Source organism: Brachypodium distachyon, chromosome 3 (genome assembly GCF_000005505.3).
Source record: "Brachypodium distachyon strain Bd21 chromosome 3, Brachypodium_distachyon_v3.0, whole genome shotgun sequence".
Taxonomy (NCBI): domain Eukaryota; kingdom Viridiplantae; phylum Streptophyta; class Magnoliopsida; order Poales; family Poaceae; genus Brachypodium; species Brachypodium distachyon.
Window position 1 is genome coordinate 49,854,298 of NC_016133.3, and position 15,236 is coordinate 49,869,533.

The window sequence follows — 15,236 nt, forward strand, 5'->3', positions numbered from 1 at the left end:
TTGAGGTAATCCAGACACTGTAAGGTGGAACTGTACATGCTAACATGCGGGTACACACTGTAACACAGGTTACTGAATCGCTGTGGCCCAGATGAAGTCTCGGAAGTATCACAGGATATATGGCTCTCAACAGGATGTAGGGCTCTTTTTTTTGAATTAACAGGATAGAGGGCTCAGTTTCATGCACATGTCCCTGTCTTCAAGTTGAAAAATAAAATTAAAAAAGCTGAGGAAACGTAATACTCCCCTGATCCCATATTAAATTAAGTGACTCAAATTTGCCCAAATATGGACGTATCTTGCTTAAAAAGCGTTTAGATACATGTAATAGAAAGTCACTTTAGATAGATGTAATAGAAAGTCACTTTATGAGACGGAGAGAGTATCATATATGTTCATGCTATATAAGAAGAAAAGTAGATAGCTAAACACAAGTAGCTCAACAAACAAGATTATCATACACCACAAAAAATAAGTCTATGGCACCACTTCTCCATGTTACCGCAGTGTTGCTCGATAGTCGATAACAAGGTGAAGATCTACTATTCACAGTTACCAATGAAATATTACAAATTAAATAATCACCCCACTTGGTGGCTGTGATATTTGCGATACAAAAAAAGTAAAGTCAAGGTCTTTTTGCCCAGATACTCCTCTTTCTGCTTTGGTCTACCCTATAGAAACATATCAGAAATTAATGGAATGTGATGTTTGCCGCAAAACAAGTATATTCAAGGTCATTCTGCCAGATACTCTCTTCCTGCTACGACCTAGTCTGCAGAAACATCTCAGAAATGAGTGGAAAGATGTTCAATAAGAACTAGCCCTTAGAACAGTTCAATAATTTCGCATTCCTAATCTCAACCCTTAGACTTTCTGATCAAGTTGTGATTGTGATGACAGTATGCCATGCTTCTGTGTCTTCTCGCTGGGTATTATGTAAACCTGCCGCTCTTTGCCTCCTGGTTTGGACGAGGCATTCCCGTACCAAACCATGGCAATCACTGCTAGGGTCATGCCAAGTGCGACATGGAAATTGAGGCCCTCTTTTCCAAAGAAGAAAAAACCCAGGGTCAACACAAGAATAGTCTTCATGTGGCCTAGAACTTGAAACGAGACAGCTGTGAATCTTCCGATGCAAATGAACTGGCTTAGATTAGTACCAACAGCAATTATGCACGACAATACAATGAAGAACTGAAAAACAAGTGAAAAAGGAAACATTAGTGTGCAGTTTGCTCAGGTAAAACTAGTTTAGGTCAAACAAATACTCTTCCAAATCGTTAAGGAAGGCCTTTGACCAACATTTACATCATTAGTGTGTGATTTGTGTGGTACAAAATCATAATCAAGTACTTTTGAATACAAATCTAACGACATCAATTTTATGCCCCATAAATTAAATTTAATGAAGTATTTGTTGGTCAAAGGCTTGTCCTAACGAAACAAAATCCACCATATTTTATTTTTTTGCGGAGGGAGCATCAATTAAGAGAACTGTTACAAACCGAACTATGCATCACGTTCATATCATACAATTTTAGTGATAACTGACAGAAAACTCAGAAAGTATTTAGAAAACTCCATATATGTACAAGATGCATCTATGAAACAGTATGTTGCCTTTTATGGTAGAACCTGCATTAACTATTCTCAATCAGGCATATTTGACATATATGCTTCTTTACTACTCCTTCCGTTCCCAAATATAAGATGTTCTAGCTTTGTCCTAAGTCAAACTTCCTAAAGTTCGAACAAGTTTATAAAAACAATCTACCAACATCTACACTCTAAATTAGTTTTACTAAATCCATGATGATATATGTCGTAATAGTATACTTCTTAGATATTGTAGATAGTAGTAAATTTTCCTGTAAACTTGGTCAAACTTTCAAAAGTTTGACTTAGGACAAAGCTAGAACATCTTATATTTAGGAATGGAGGTAGTAGCATAGTGGAAAAGTCTGATATGAACATAGGTCCATATGCACCCATTCATGAGTTTGTATACTTGTTTACTTCAGAAGAATCTCAAAATTCACGAAAAATAATAATCATGTATGCACTGTACAGAAAAAACACAGAGATGTTAAGCTATATGACAAACGGACATTCTTGTCTCTCTTTTTTCTGCTGTATAACAATAGATTACGTTGTACTCGTGACATATAGTAAACCTGTGTAGATGCATGATTAATCTTTTCCCGTATGATCAGTTTGCTTACAACAATTGAGAGGAAATGAACATGCACAATGGAGGTGACTACTGAAAGACACATTTTCTGTACAGAGGACTCTAGATTATACTCCCTCCGTCCCATAATATGAGGCACGCACGCATACCTAGATCTTCAATTTGACTAATTAAATATGCATGTTTTTTAACAAAAAGTACACCATTAGATTCGTTATCGAAAAAACTTTCTAATGATATAATTATTTAATTTATATTAAGTTAGCTAAATTGACAATCTAAGGATGCGTGTGTGCCTCATATTATGGGACGGAGGAAGTACTACTTAACATAACACAGGACTAAATACCATAAAGAAATAAGAAGGGAATGGATCCAGAATAAGCATCACGTACCGTAACTACCACCGTATAATTAAAAGTATCGACTCTTTTGTTGGTCAACCATAAGTCCACAAAAGGACCCAGTATTAACAATGATGCTGCCTGAGCAGGAGCAGTGTGACCCAAGAGATCAAAGGAGCCAAGTGAGTACTTTCGTTGAAGGTGATGAACATACTGCCACACAAAATAAGGGTAAATAATCACAATTCCCATTAGGACATGTGCCATGTAGAAATGTGCTCAACAAACGCACAAATTCTAGAACCCGGGATACTCACATGCTGTTGTAATGCAGTGCTCCAGACAGCTATTATGGCAGCTATCAACCCTTGAGAATTCACACTAACATCAGTCACAGTACAAACAGCAACGCCTACTAGGACAAGCATTATACTGAGCTTTGTATCTCTTGAATAACGGACTTTGTCAAACAAGATTTCCAGAAAGCACAAAACTGGAATGATACACAATTTGGCAATCTGAAACAGCAGAATGTGCAATTTAGTATTCGCACTCCATTTTAACTAACATTTCATTGCATATTGAAGAACTCAATTACTGTATTCACCTGATAGAAGCCAACAGAGTTCCACATCAAACTAACATTCATGCCAACAATTGACAGGTTTGCAAAGAAGACAAATTTTACTAGTTCTGGCAATGGTAAGTAGGAGGGCTGAATATATCCCAACCATTGCATTACTAATGTCATCAAGGTTGTGGTTGCAAAATGTAGCCCAGTTAATGTAGTAGCTGTACAATCAAACCATAGCACACAACATCAGTACAAGAAATCTGATTTCTTTTGCTGCATAATCATAGTTTAGCTCTAGAGCGAAGTGATAACACAGGGAATGGCATCAAAACAAAAATGAATATTAAACCATTGTCTCACCAAAACTAAAACCATGTGTAGCCATTAAGGCCTTGTTGACCATGATTATACCCACTGATGTTACAACATTGAACATCCATGCTCCAGCATCTATTGCTGCTTTTCTCTCGGCCTTGCTTCCTGCTGCCATACTTTCTTTTCATGTAGGGTCTGAACCAATTTTCAAAGTAGCAGAAAGTGCACCTTCAATACAAACCGTAATCAAGAAATAAGTACAAGTCAGCATTCCAAAATAATCTACTCCCTCCGTCCAACAAAGGATGTCTCAACTTTGACCAAATTTGAATGCATCTATGCACTAAGTCATGTCTAGGTACATCCAAATTTTGACAAACTTGAGACATCTTTTGTTGGACGGAGGAAGTAGAAGTCTTAAATTTTGCTTTGGCAGAGTTAGCAATCAGTAAAGAACTGTTCCATAAACTGAATGCACATATAGTAGCACAAATGGATATAACTGATGTAAATTTCAAATATTGGTGACTGAATAAGATACAAAATTCAAGCACGAGAGAACTTCTGAAAAGCTTAACACATGGAATTCGTACGAATAAGCACCAACAATTATTCATTCAAGACTATACATTCTGTCCTAGCTGGATCTGCAATTTTGTACCTTCCCCCTAAATTGAAAGACATGTTAACGAATTCGAACGGAGCTAAAAGATAAGTGCACAGGGGATAAATTCGAGGATAGATCAAACATGGAAACTAATGTAATACCGCTAGCAATCTCTGCATTTATGCTCGGAGGACCCAGTAGGGCAAGGTAGGGCGGCCGCCCTACCTTGATTTTTGCCTCAGACACGAATTAGGAGAGATTAAGGAGATAATACGGGGAGATACAGAGCAGAATCAATTCTTGGGGTGATGGGAGGAGAAACGGTCGGGAGCGATAGAATCGAAAGGGAGATCAACCGGCGGCGGCGCTTGCGCTACTGGAATCCAGTCGTGCGCGAGGAGGGAGACGAGCGAGGGGGGTGGGGCGCTCCGCAGCAGATGACCAGACGGTCCCAGACCCAGAAGGAGGGACGGGTGAAGGGAAAGACAAAAAGAGAGATACGGAGTAGTTTATGTTTTTTCAGAAACATATGGCTTAATAAACAGAGAGAAAACTGAAACATAAACAGATACTCGTGATCTCATGCTCCTTCCATCCAACAAAAGATGTGTCAAGTTTGTTAAAATTTGGATGCATTTAGATATGACTTAGTGTATAAATGCATTCAAATTTGGTCAAAGGACGGAGGGAGTATGAGATCACGAGTAGGTTTGGATTTTTCTTTTCTTTCTGAAACAAGCTTCAAGATAGGTTTGGTGCGGAGCTTACTTCACAAAACCCACCAACCACTCGGCACTCTGCAGTCTACATGCATTACACGATCGTAGTAATATCTTGCCTTCCAACCGAGATGTCATCCTCTCCCCAGGTGCAATACTCCAAAATCTGATGATAAATTCTGCAACAAGTTTTGCATTGTCAGAGAATTTAGAAAAATATCTCGCATGTCAATGCCCAAGTCTTTCAACTTTGGAGGATCTTCTGAGTACTACTGTCTCAACCCAAGCATTTAAGGAAAGCTTGTAGCACTGAATAAGTACAGTTGGTTCGGTACGGCAAAATGCTTAAATCCCTTAAACACTGGCAGGAGTAATGCACAAGATTGCAGATCACAGATAGCCAGATATGTAAACGGTAAATTAAACTGATTGTCTTGCGGTGCCAAAGCGATGACCTTTTCTCCTTTAATCAAGTCAGATTTATCATTTATGTTGTGCTGCACATCTCTCGTGTGCAGTGCAGGACAGACAACTTATGGCCAGTTCCTTCGCTTCCGAGACAATGAACTGACGGCATGTAAGATTCGGCGCCTTGGTCTTAAACATCTAAAGTTGACAGCATCTTTTGACCAAATTGTCTCCATTAGCCTACGAACCATGATCCCAGTGCCGCCACGTCGATTTCCCAGGAAGAAAACTAGTCAATTAATATGCTATTGGAATAGGTAGTTCAGGTTGCTCTTCACAGGCTCCACAGCAACAAGAATTTAGTAGCACTACTCATGTAGATACCAAAGAAACAGAGGCACAAAAGTGTACTTCAGGGGAGATAAAGCTTAGGAGGAAGGAGAGCACTTCCTTTCCGGCCGTGGGGTCGTGTAGTACTGTGGTTGGACAGAACTTAACAGCCCAACCGCTTGAGTTGGGAGAATTTTGGCTTTGAGCTTGACACCATGCCTTCTTCCCTCGACCCAGCGCCTTCTCTCCGCTGCCCGCCTTGCAGAGAGAACCACTCGCGCTGCAAGCTTTCCTCTGTTCGCTCCGACCCCTCAACGCGCCGATTAAACTGCCTACACCTTCACCTTATTGCCAACAAGATTGTGGGCTGGAGAATGGAGATAGAGTGCCGGGAGTGTTCTTCCCTTCACTAGCTGGTTGTCTACTTGTCTTAGGCATCTGTGGTATATCACGGATTTAAGCTGCTTATCCAGGTTGGTACTGGAGTATGTTCGTTACCTCTGTTTTGTATGATTGCATCAATTTTCGGCTTCTTTGCATTTGGTTTATTTTCTGCAACTTCATTATCTATCCAGTTTTGCAAGTGTTCTATTCACAAACTTCAGTTCAAACAGTCTGACAGGTCAGCATAGCGAATTCTAAGTGTTTTACGTAACAAAGTCCATTCTTCGCCCTCTATACATCAACAATTACCAAAGTATAGGTTTCCTGACTCGCTCTACTTTAGAACCCAAAATAACATATCCTCAAGCGCATAAATAATCCTCAGACCAATTCAAATCAGTTTTGACCGGAGAAAGTTTTAAAGATTACCTAGTTTTGAATACCATGGAAAGTGCAAACTCAAACAAAGTCTGTGGTGGTCAATGAAATAAAATAAAATAAAATATGGAGCAAGTGAAAGGATGTATCACATGTGGGCCCATCCATATTATTTTCATTTATTTAGTTATTTTGAAAGCAATGCGGTCGTGATATGGTGGGCAATTGGTGTCACGTTGGTAAAACCGGGTTTTGGCAATAGTCGATATGTGCAATACTTTTCCATATGAAACGAATATACAACTTTGGCAACAACGATTTGATTTATAGGTAAAAAAAACTTTATACTTTCACTCAACAGCCGGTGTTTCTGAAAATAAGCTCAAGTTAAGCAATTGGGATGTTGAGTTGCATCTAACAAATGCTAATGATGGTTGCTTTAGAATTCTCTAATCTTTTTTCAGAAAAGCACAGAAATAGAGACACACCAACTTTCTGAGATTACTTGGTTTTATGGCAATTCTAGATGTATGATGCCCAATTCCCTGTTATAAAGGAATAGTAACTCTAAATTAAATGACCAATCCCAAATTTTGCAAAATGTCCTCTTGGACCCTTTAACTACAAAGTCACCCTTCAAATACTTAGTTCCCTAAAAATCTAACTTCTTCGATGTCAATAACAAATATCATTCCCTATTCAATATACCAAATTATCAAGTCATGTAAGTCCTTATAGAAAAAAAAGAGTTCCGAATCAGCTCAAGGTGTATCTTGATTTATCTTTTTTACAGCTATGCGTGCATTAGTGATCCAACTGTTTAGCAGATCTTTTGGAAAGTTCAAGCAGAAAAATTGGAGACTTTTTTACTCTTATAAAAGGTTTAGTTGGTAGTGCAGTGGTCATTACCTTCGGATCGTGTTATTTTTCTTGCATCATTTGTTAATTTGTCACAAATCATTAATATTAAAACGAATATGAATTGTATTGCCCTAAAAATGATTTGTATGACTTAACATAACAGAACATAAATATAATATTTTCTTTAATATGTATTTTTTGTTTAGTCCTTAACAACGCAAAGGTTCCTGGTAGAGTGATAGTGTTCGGTAAGAACTAAGAACCGTACTTGTCCATTTGAATCATTTTTTTATTTTGTATTTTTGGAGAATCAAACGGGCAGGTTGTCACATGACGAATTAAGGTGGATAAGACATGAGAGTGACAAGCTAAGACAGTTGCTCTGACGAAGAGTGATCGGTGATACATCTCGAGGGAAGGACTAGGAAGCACACAGGAACAAATGGCCGAAATGGAGGACGCCTTGAGATCGTGCATGGAGCAGCTGCTGATCGCGAGAGAAGAGCGGGAGCAAATCATCGTGGAAGCAGCCAGCGAGATATCCGCCCAGCAAAAGAAAGCACGCGACCTGCAGCACAGCCTCGACTCCGCGAACAGGAAGGCCGCGAAGCTCGCCGCCGAGAACAGCGGCCTCTGCAAGGCCATGGACGCCAAGGACAAGCTGGCCAGGGAGCTCAGGGAATCCAAGGCAGCCTCGGACGAGAAGGCCGCGAAGCTCGACGCGACGCAGAAGCAGGTCGCGTCGCTGCAGTACGAGGCCCGGATGCTCCAGAAGGCGCTGGAGGTGCGGAGCCAGGAGCGGGAGTACGACCTCAAGTCCGTGGACGCCGCCCGCGCGCAGCAGGCGGAGAGCGCGAAGAAGATCGCGCTGCTGGAAGCCGAGTGCCAGCGGCTGCGGGCCATGGTCCGGAAAAGGCTTCCCGGGCCGGCGGCCTTGGCCCAGATGAGAGACGAGGTCGAGCCGCAGCAGCAGACCGGGCCCGGGCCCAGGGCCAGCCCAAGAAGACAACGGTCCGCCATGCCGATGACGCCGCGGCGTGCTCCGGAGCCTGATTTTCAGAGTTACGCAGTCAGGTTACGCGCCGTGGAGGACGAGAACAAGGCCCTGAAGCGGGTGCTGGCCACGAGGGACGCCGAGCTGGAGATCGTGCAGATGAAGTACGCCGACGAGGCTCGCGAGCTCTCGGCGGTGAAGGGGCAGCTCCTGGAGTTGACGGAGGAGAGTGAACGGCTGATGAGCGATGCTCAAGCGAATGCGAAGTCACAGTCGTGGGCCTCTGCTTTAGTCTCTGAACTGGACCATTTCAGGGCCGGGAAGCAGGGACAGGGAGCAGCGTCATCCGTTTTGGTGTCTGAGTCTGACATGAGCTTGTTCGACGATTTTGCTGAGGTTGAGAGGTTGGAGATGGCATCAGGCGATCATCAAACATTGTCGGGACCTTCCGGTGTGCCGCGGCAAGATGCGCAGAACAAGGCAGATTCAAGATCGGTTGTTCCAGAGAAAAATGGCAAGGAGCTCGTCCTAGATGGCCCTGTGTCCAATGGCCATCCTGAATGGGTGCAGGATGTTTGGAAACTCGTCACGCGTAAGCATGAAGCAAGCGGAGAAAGCATCGACGCCATTCTTGAGGAAATAGCTCGTGCATTGGAGCAGAGCCATGTTCATGCGAAAGGAGATGATTCTGATGTGCTGTATGACAGGACCAAAGTGGAAAAAATGATGAGCAATCTGGTTGAAAAAATGACTGTCGTTATTCGCGTTCCCGAGGAAGACAATGCTGCAAGATTTGGATCATCGCTGCACGAAAAGTCTGAATTTCGTGCACGCCTCGAGTACCTGATTCATGTCTGTCATGATGTGCTACAGAGGAAAGCCAAGCTTGAAGATTTCATTGACGAGGTTTGCCTGGTACTGGAGCATATAGTGAGTCAGTACTTCTCAAGCCAAGTTCGACTGGGTGCGGTGGAAAATAATGCAAAGAGTTTTGATGGAGCGGAGTCGCTAAGTACAGTCAATACACATGGTGAACATGACACGCAGAGTGTAATATCAGCAGCAGCTCCAGATGTCCAAACAGAAGCACATACAGAACCAATTCAGTCATCAGAAGGTCAGCTTCCTGATAAAATTCAAGAGAGACGTCCTAATGAAGAACTTGCAATAGTTGTAGTTGATCAGGATGATGATATTCAGCCAGGGAGGATGTCATCATACTATGAGATAGAAAGGTACGTAGTAACTAATGAGGCAACTACATCCACTAAAAATATTACTTACATTCAGTAATTTCAATTATGATATCTATTCTTCCGCAATGCAGATCCAGTCATGATGGAAGAGGAGAAGGCTTGGCACAACAAGAGGGAAAACAACTAGCAACAGTAAGTTTCATGCTGCTCCTATAATTTTTTTTGAGTAAAAGCAACAAGAACAAAAAAACATTCTGACATAACCTTTTTTTAACCTGATATGTTCATTTCACCCCTTTCTCATTTTATGTAAACGTTATCTGATATGTTCATTTCACCATTTGATCTTTTGACCTATATCACCATCAGGAGTAAACTGAACAATATTTTGCCCTTCAATGCAGAACTCAGAAATATCAGCAGCAGCTGACAAGCTTGCAGAGTGGCAGGAGACCATCACAAGCCTAAGCAAACAGTTGCAGGCTCTTCAGAGCATGCCGAATTCAGGACATCTAGATCACCCGGTGTACAGCCCCAGACCAAGCTCGGTCGACTACAAGCCCAAGACACTCGGCAGCATCCTCGCTGACGAGGGCACCAGCACAACCCAGGGTTCCAATTCTCCTACGCCCGAACAAGCGCACTCCATGGAAGAACATGGCGAGCCTGACGCTGCAGCACGAAAGAGTGTGGCAGGAGAGCAGAATCCTGATGCCGCCAGTAACGGCGACGGCGATGAGCCTACGCAGATTGTTGTCTATCATCCAGTGTTGCCGGAGCTGCGGCATGATGGGGTTCCTGCTGATCCTAAGAAGAAGAAGCGGGGTCCGAGCTTGCTGGGCAGGATGATATTCAGGAAGAAAGTGGAAGGCAGCTCGTAGATTGTGTTGTGTTGGCGGATATATACTGTGGTGGTATGAGCGTGAGATCTGACTAGTGCTAGTGTCATGCGACCAGCAATTTGGAGCTCTGCATTCCTGCTCCTGGTCTGCGTCCTTTTCGGCCATATATTCTGTTGCAGAACCTGAAGACTGAGAAACTCTAGCACTTGCCCTGCCCCTGTATCGTTTTTTGTTGACATGAACATGTTTTTCGTTGTGTATTTATGGATTGCGTGGTTATGTAAGTTATTGTTGAATAAAGTAAATCAATAAAAAACAGTAAAAACAGTATGCAGTTGTTTGCTACATTTTAAAACTCAGTTGCTAATATACACAAATTATTTGAGTTTATCAAGGGCAAATGCTATTGATAGATTTATCATCAAAAGTATTTCCATGTCATTCTTTATTTTAATATCTAAATATAAAATAGTAATGAACACATGGATAAATAAGAGATGGTATCAATGTAAAAAAACCAAATAAAAAAGAAAGGAGTTAGCCTGCATTTAGGACCGATTTGTTTAGTTAGAAATTGGACCTTTATTACTGAAAAGGAGAGAGTATTAACAGGACAACTAAAGCAAGCTTTGACAATTCATACTCCCTCGGTTCCAAAATACAAGACACATATAATTTTTTGTTGACCGCCAAGCTTGTTAAAGTTTGAACAATTTATAGAGAATACGAACAACAATTAAAGTTCCATATCAAGATCACTAGATTTAGCATGAAATATATTTTCATACTGTATTTATTGAAAATAGTACATGTTAACATTTTTTTTTATGTATAGTTTGATCGAAGTCTAGAAAATTTGACCATTAACAATGTTATACCTATATTTTGGAACAAAGGGAGTAATATTTGAATATTACTGAAGTTAAAAAAAGATAAACTCAGACACACTTTATTACCGATGTCTCATCACAAACTCCGTACTACAGTAACCATTCAGGTTAGAAAGCACATTCTGAATTGAGTTCTTCTGAGTTTGACAACATTCAGAACTGTGGTTGAAACCATTACAAACTGAGAGGCAAGCTGAAGCATTGATATCCCTGTTGGTATAATTTCAGCTACGGAATGCAAAAGCATCTCAAGATTCTTTAGGTACGGTAAGGTGTCAGCAAGTGCTCATCCCAAGAAAGGATCACTCTCACATGAAGGTGATCCTCTGACTTCCATTACTTAAAGCAATTGAATAATTCTACTCCGTACGATCATGTCGTTGGTGATACATGCTTATCCTACATACATCATGATTGGCCACCCAAGCTGATCTCGGCAAAAAAGAAAAGAAAATAAAGAGAAGCCTAATTGGCCTGGATCTCACCTTCTACCAGCAACGACGTCCCGTCCAAGTTACAGAGGACGGACGGCCATATTCTAAAGGCGGCTGAGCGGACAGAATGCAACGCCACTGGGTTCCCAGACACTGACCGGTCGCAAACTAAAAGGAAGATCAGCATCTGCCTGGTGCTGTAGAATACAAAAAGGACACCACTGCATCCGCGTGCAATAGCAAATTCGCAGCACTGTTAGTATATCGCCTGCGCCTTGATGTCACTGGTGATATTTGAATTATCATCGTTCCGGCAGATCGGATAGGTCCCATCCGGAGTTGCTCCAGTGACGCCTGGGACGGCAAGACCTTTTGGCTTTGTCCCTTTCCGTCTTTGATTATCTCCTGATTTAATTTGAAGAGACTGACGGCAACTGATTGTCACTTCTCCAGGTCTGCTGTACTCTCTGATCTGTACTCTACTTCTTTTTGGCTGGATACCGTCATTCGGCAGCTAGCATAGCCCAGGTTTCTTTTCTCGGGAATCCTTGCGCTACGAGGAGCCAAATGGCACAACTTGGGGAATGGTTCGGATGCTTTTCCGTCGGCTTTGGTTTGGTGGTAGACCTGGAGTAAATCCGGCGGTTCCTCCGCCACATGGTTGGTTCTGTTGATAGGCGTGATCCGTGAGGATGCTTGCACTCCGGCTTATCCAAATTCCCATTTCTCAAATTCTTTCCGTGCCGTGATTTTTCTGTCGTGACACCAAAACATTCCACGCCTTTAATGCAAGCTCGCGCTTGACGAGTCCACGTACTGCAACAAAAATAAAAGAAAAGACCATGGACAATGCTTAAACGCCTTTCATTTTCAAGTATCATGGTGGGCATTGAAAGTTAGACATTTGTACCTGAAAATTGGGCTCGAGCTAAAGTTTAGAATGCTTCAAAAATTATATATTTCAGCCAACTTTTCACAAATCAGAAAAATATTTACTAATTCAAAAATCTCTAGCTACTGTCCACAGTAAAAACGTGGAAAATTCAGTCAAATTTTTGCATATCTTGTCAATGTGTGCCGTTGAAATTTTGGGACACCAATACACGTTGCATCTTCCACTGATGTATCAATCGGTAGCACTGAACTGGAGCTTTGTAGTAATAAGACCAAGTTTAGCCATGTAAATGTGTATCATGTGGAAAATTACTTTCCAATTAAAGCGTTTTCCCGCACCTTGCCTTGCTCCCCTTTATTCCAAATTCTACGTACTTACAGAAGCTATTTAGAGTTAGTATTTACAACCTCAAAAGAAAAGTAAAAAAGGTTGAAAGTGGAAAAGAGAGGACGAATCATAAGCTCATCATATAAGACAAGCTTTCAATCCTTTCGATCTACTAGTTCCACTTTTCACAGCATCTAGATAAACAAACAGGGAGAAGATCCAACGACGGCCATGGAAAAACCTGCATCTCCTGCGGTGTCCTAACTCCTAAGCACGTGTCAGCATCGGCATCACCGTTGGCCATTAATGCCGCTAATTCCTGCTTGACCAACGAGCCACCTGCCGCTATCCGTTTCGTGTCTCAATCTCGCAATGAGATCTCGAAGAGGTCGGAATCGGGCTCGAGGTCGCCGGCCGCCGAGGCGCTGTCCTTCCTGCTCCTGCTGACCCGCGAGGTCTCCGTCCAGCCGGAGGAGTCGACGCGGCCCATGGAGAAGAGGTCGCCGCTGTCGTCGAAGTCGAGGCCGCCGCCCATGGAGCCGCTCCGGCCGTCACCCGAGGACGCGGAGCGCACGAAGCACGGGTTGGGCGTGCGGCGCGCGTTGGCCGCCGCGTACCGGAACTTGCTCTGCCCGAGGTTGACCAGCGCCATCACGTCGAAGCTGGACGCCATGGCCGGGTACAGCGGGCAGGAGAAGGCGTCGGCGTTGCAGCTCACCGCGTGCGCCAGCTGCCCGTCCACCGTGAAGAACACCTTCCGCTTCGCCGGGTCGAAGCCGCAGCCCACCACCTTGTCCACCCCCGCCCACGACGATTTCGCCGATTCGTACGCGAGCTTCATCCCTGAACAAAATCAAAAAAACTCTTCAGTTCATGGAACCGTCGTGGCAACGCTAGAATTTCTCCTCGAAACAGAGTGCGCTTAATTATTACCGTCGAGGTAGACGGCGCCGTTGGAGTGGAAGCCGATGGAGGACGCGTAAGTCCCGGCCAACGACGGCCGAGACGGCGACCCAGCGGCGAGGCCCAGCGACATGACCAAGTGCCTCTGCTTGTGGTCTCGCCGATCGTCGTCTTTCGTGGCTCTGCTTTCTTGGACCGTGTCCTTGGTGTTGGTAATATCCGGTGCGAAACTGATGAGCTTGATGCGGTCGCTCTCGACGGAGCCGTCCTGCTGCGCACGCCTGCTCCCCGCCCGAGACGCCGACGACCACTCCGGACGCCGCGTGTTGAGGTATATGATGGTGATCTCGAAGTAGGCTTCCTGCGGGAACGGCGCGCCGGCCATGGGCGGGCCGGGGAGCGGCATGCTCATCCTGGCGACGCACAGCGCGTTGTTGCTGCTGTTGTTTGTCAGATCCTGGTGGTCGCTAGTGCGGAGGGGGCTCGTGATGCTTCCAGGAAGCCACTTCTTGCCTGACGCCGCGGACGCAGCGGACGCGGCCGCCGGGTTGAGCCGCACGGCCTGGAGCCGCTCGGACGAGCCCGCGGGCACCTCCCACGCGGCCTGGTCGGCCATGTCGCGGCTGGCCCCGGCGTCGCAGACCGGGCAGAGCCCCCAGAGCGGCGACGACGACGCGGACGTGGACTTGGCCCGGGACACGGAGAACACGAACTGCGCCCACCCGTTCTCCGCCGCCTCGATCACCAGCCGCGGGTGGTCGCCCCACTGGAACGGCCCTTGCTGCTGCTGCTGCTGTCCTCGGTGCCTCGAGGCATGGTGCTGGTGGTGCAGCTGCTGGAACCGGACGCCCACGCGGCCGCTGCTGGCGTTGTACTTGGCGTTCAGCTTCGCCAGCCCGGGGCTCGCCGACAGGTCCGCCGCGTGGCCGCCGCCGGCTCCGCCGCTCGCCACCGGTAGCTCCGGCGGCGCGTTGCGCGGCGAGCGCTGCTGGAGCCGGTACACGAAGAACGCGGCCGCGACCAGCGCCGCGACGGGCAGGGCCACGCCCAGGAGCAGCGTCCATAGCGCCATGTATATATACGCGCTACTGCTACTGGTACTGGGGGAACCGGAGCCGCGCCTGCTGCGAGGTGGACATGGAGAACATGAACGTGATGGCCGATCTCTGCTGGGGTTTCGGGGCGCGGGTTTGGGTGGATTCTGTTCTGTTTTTGTGCGTGTCGCGGAATGCAGCTGAGTTCTTGGGATGGGAGCGGGGGATTTGGGGGTTGGTCTTGCTAGGCCGGCGGGGGAGGAAAAACTTGACCGCCTCAACGGAACAAGCCAACGGATTGAATTGAGGGCAGCCGGGGAACACTTGTAAATTGCGTCACAGCGGCAACGGCGCTGGCTTGCTTGCTAAACGGGTTCTGCGACGGGTAAATCGGCACGTCATGCCCTGTTTTTGCATTCTTTCTTTTTCTTTCTTTCTTTCTTTCTTTCGGTTTTGCTGTTAGGTTGTTGATGTGATATGTGAATGTTTTTACATGTGTTCCAACTTCCAAACCTCCAGACTGTTGAGTGCAAAGTACTTTTCTTTCGACCTATAAAGGGTAGCAAGCAACAACGTTTTTTATTTTATTTTGAGAGAAGCAACAACG

The 15,236-nt window shown here is 44.8% G+C and overlaps 3 protein-coding genes across 5 annotated transcripts; 1 reads left to right on the top strand and 2 right to left on the bottom strand.

The window, feature by feature from the left end:
* Positions 1-435: 435 nt before the first annotated feature.
* Positions 436-4,517, bottom strand: LOC100826680 (UDP-rhamnose/UDP-galactose transporter 6). Of its 2 annotated transcripts, XM_010237396.3 has the most exons (6): positions 4,196-4,517; positions 3,473-3,655; positions 3,146-3,330; positions 2,856-3,056; positions 2,590-2,751; positions 436-1,197 (listed from the first exon to the last, which is right to left on the bottom strand). In XM_010237396.3, exons 2-6 carry the CDS (start codon positions 3,600-3,602, stop codon positions 868-870), a joined length of 1,008 nt encoding a protein of 335 aa, XP_010235698.1. In that variant the 5' UTR covers positions 3,603-3,655; positions 4,196-4,517; the 3' UTR covers positions 436-867. The 2 variants fall into 2 exon arrangements, with proteins under 2 accessions (XP_010235698.1, XP_003575354.1); XM_003575306.4 differs by having other exon boundaries at positions 3,473-4,517.
* A 1,124-nt stretch (positions 4,518-5,641) lies between these two features.
* On the top strand, positions 5,642-10,493 carry LOC100826993 (filament-like plant protein 7). Of its 2 annotated transcripts, none has more exons than XM_014899959.2 (4): positions 5,642-5,964; positions 7,423-9,343; positions 9,436-9,496; positions 9,709-10,493. In XM_014899959.2, exons 2-4 carry the CDS (start codon positions 7,557-7,559, stop codon positions 10,183-10,185), a joined length of 2,325 nt encoding a protein of 774 aa, XP_014755445.1. In that variant the 5' UTR covers positions 5,642-5,964; positions 7,423-7,556; the 3' UTR covers positions 10,186-10,493. The 2 variants fall into 2 exon arrangements, with proteins under 2 accessions (XP_014755445.1, XP_003575355.1); XM_003575307.4 differs by having other exon boundaries at positions 7,437-9,343.
* A 2,180-nt stretch (positions 10,494-12,673) lies between these two features.
* LOC100827805 lies at positions 12,674-14,958 on the bottom strand. The gene is made up of 2 exons (XM_003575310.4): positions 13,626-14,958; positions 12,674-13,535 (listed from the first exon to the last, which is right to left on the bottom strand). The coding sequence occupies exons 1-2, from the start codon at positions 14,665-14,667 to the stop codon at positions 13,054-13,056; spliced, it is 1,524 nt and encodes a 507-aa protein (XP_003575358.1). The 5' UTR covers positions 14,668-14,958; the 3' UTR covers positions 12,674-13,053.
* Between the last annotated feature and the right edge of the window lie 278 nt (positions 14,959-15,236).

Coding starts and splice junctions, on each gene's coding strand:
- LOC100826680 (XM_010237396.3), bottom strand. CDS start 3,602: ATGGCAGCAGGAAGCAAGGCCGAGAGAAAAGCAGCAATAGATGCTGGA. Junction 3,057..3,145: donor ACTCTGTTGGCTTCTATCAG/GTGAATACAGTA, acceptor CTGCTGTTTCAG/ATTGCCAAATTGTGTATCAT. Junction 2,752..2,855: donor GCACTGCATTACAACAGCAT/GTGAGTATCCCG, acceptor TTTGTGTGGCAG/TATGTTCATCACCTTCAACG.
- LOC100826993 (XM_014899959.2), top strand. CDS start 7,557: ATGGCCGAAATGGAGGACGCCTTGAGATCGTGCATGGAGCAGCTGCTG. Junction 9,344..9,435: donor TCATACTATGAGATAGAAAG/GTACGTAGTAAC, acceptor TCCGCAATGCAG/ATCCAGTCATGATGGAAGAG. Junction 9,497..9,708: donor AGGGAAAACAACTAGCAACA/GTAAGTTTCATG, acceptor CCTTCAATGCAG/AACTCAGAAATATCAGCAGC.
- LOC100827805 (XM_003575310.4), bottom strand. CDS start 14,667: ATGGCGCTATGGACGCTGCTCCTGGGCGTGGCCCTGCCCGTCGCGGCG. Junction 13,536..13,625: donor CGGCGCCGTCTACCTCGACG/GTAATAATTAAG, acceptor GATTTTGTTCAG/GGATGAAGCTCGCGTACGAA.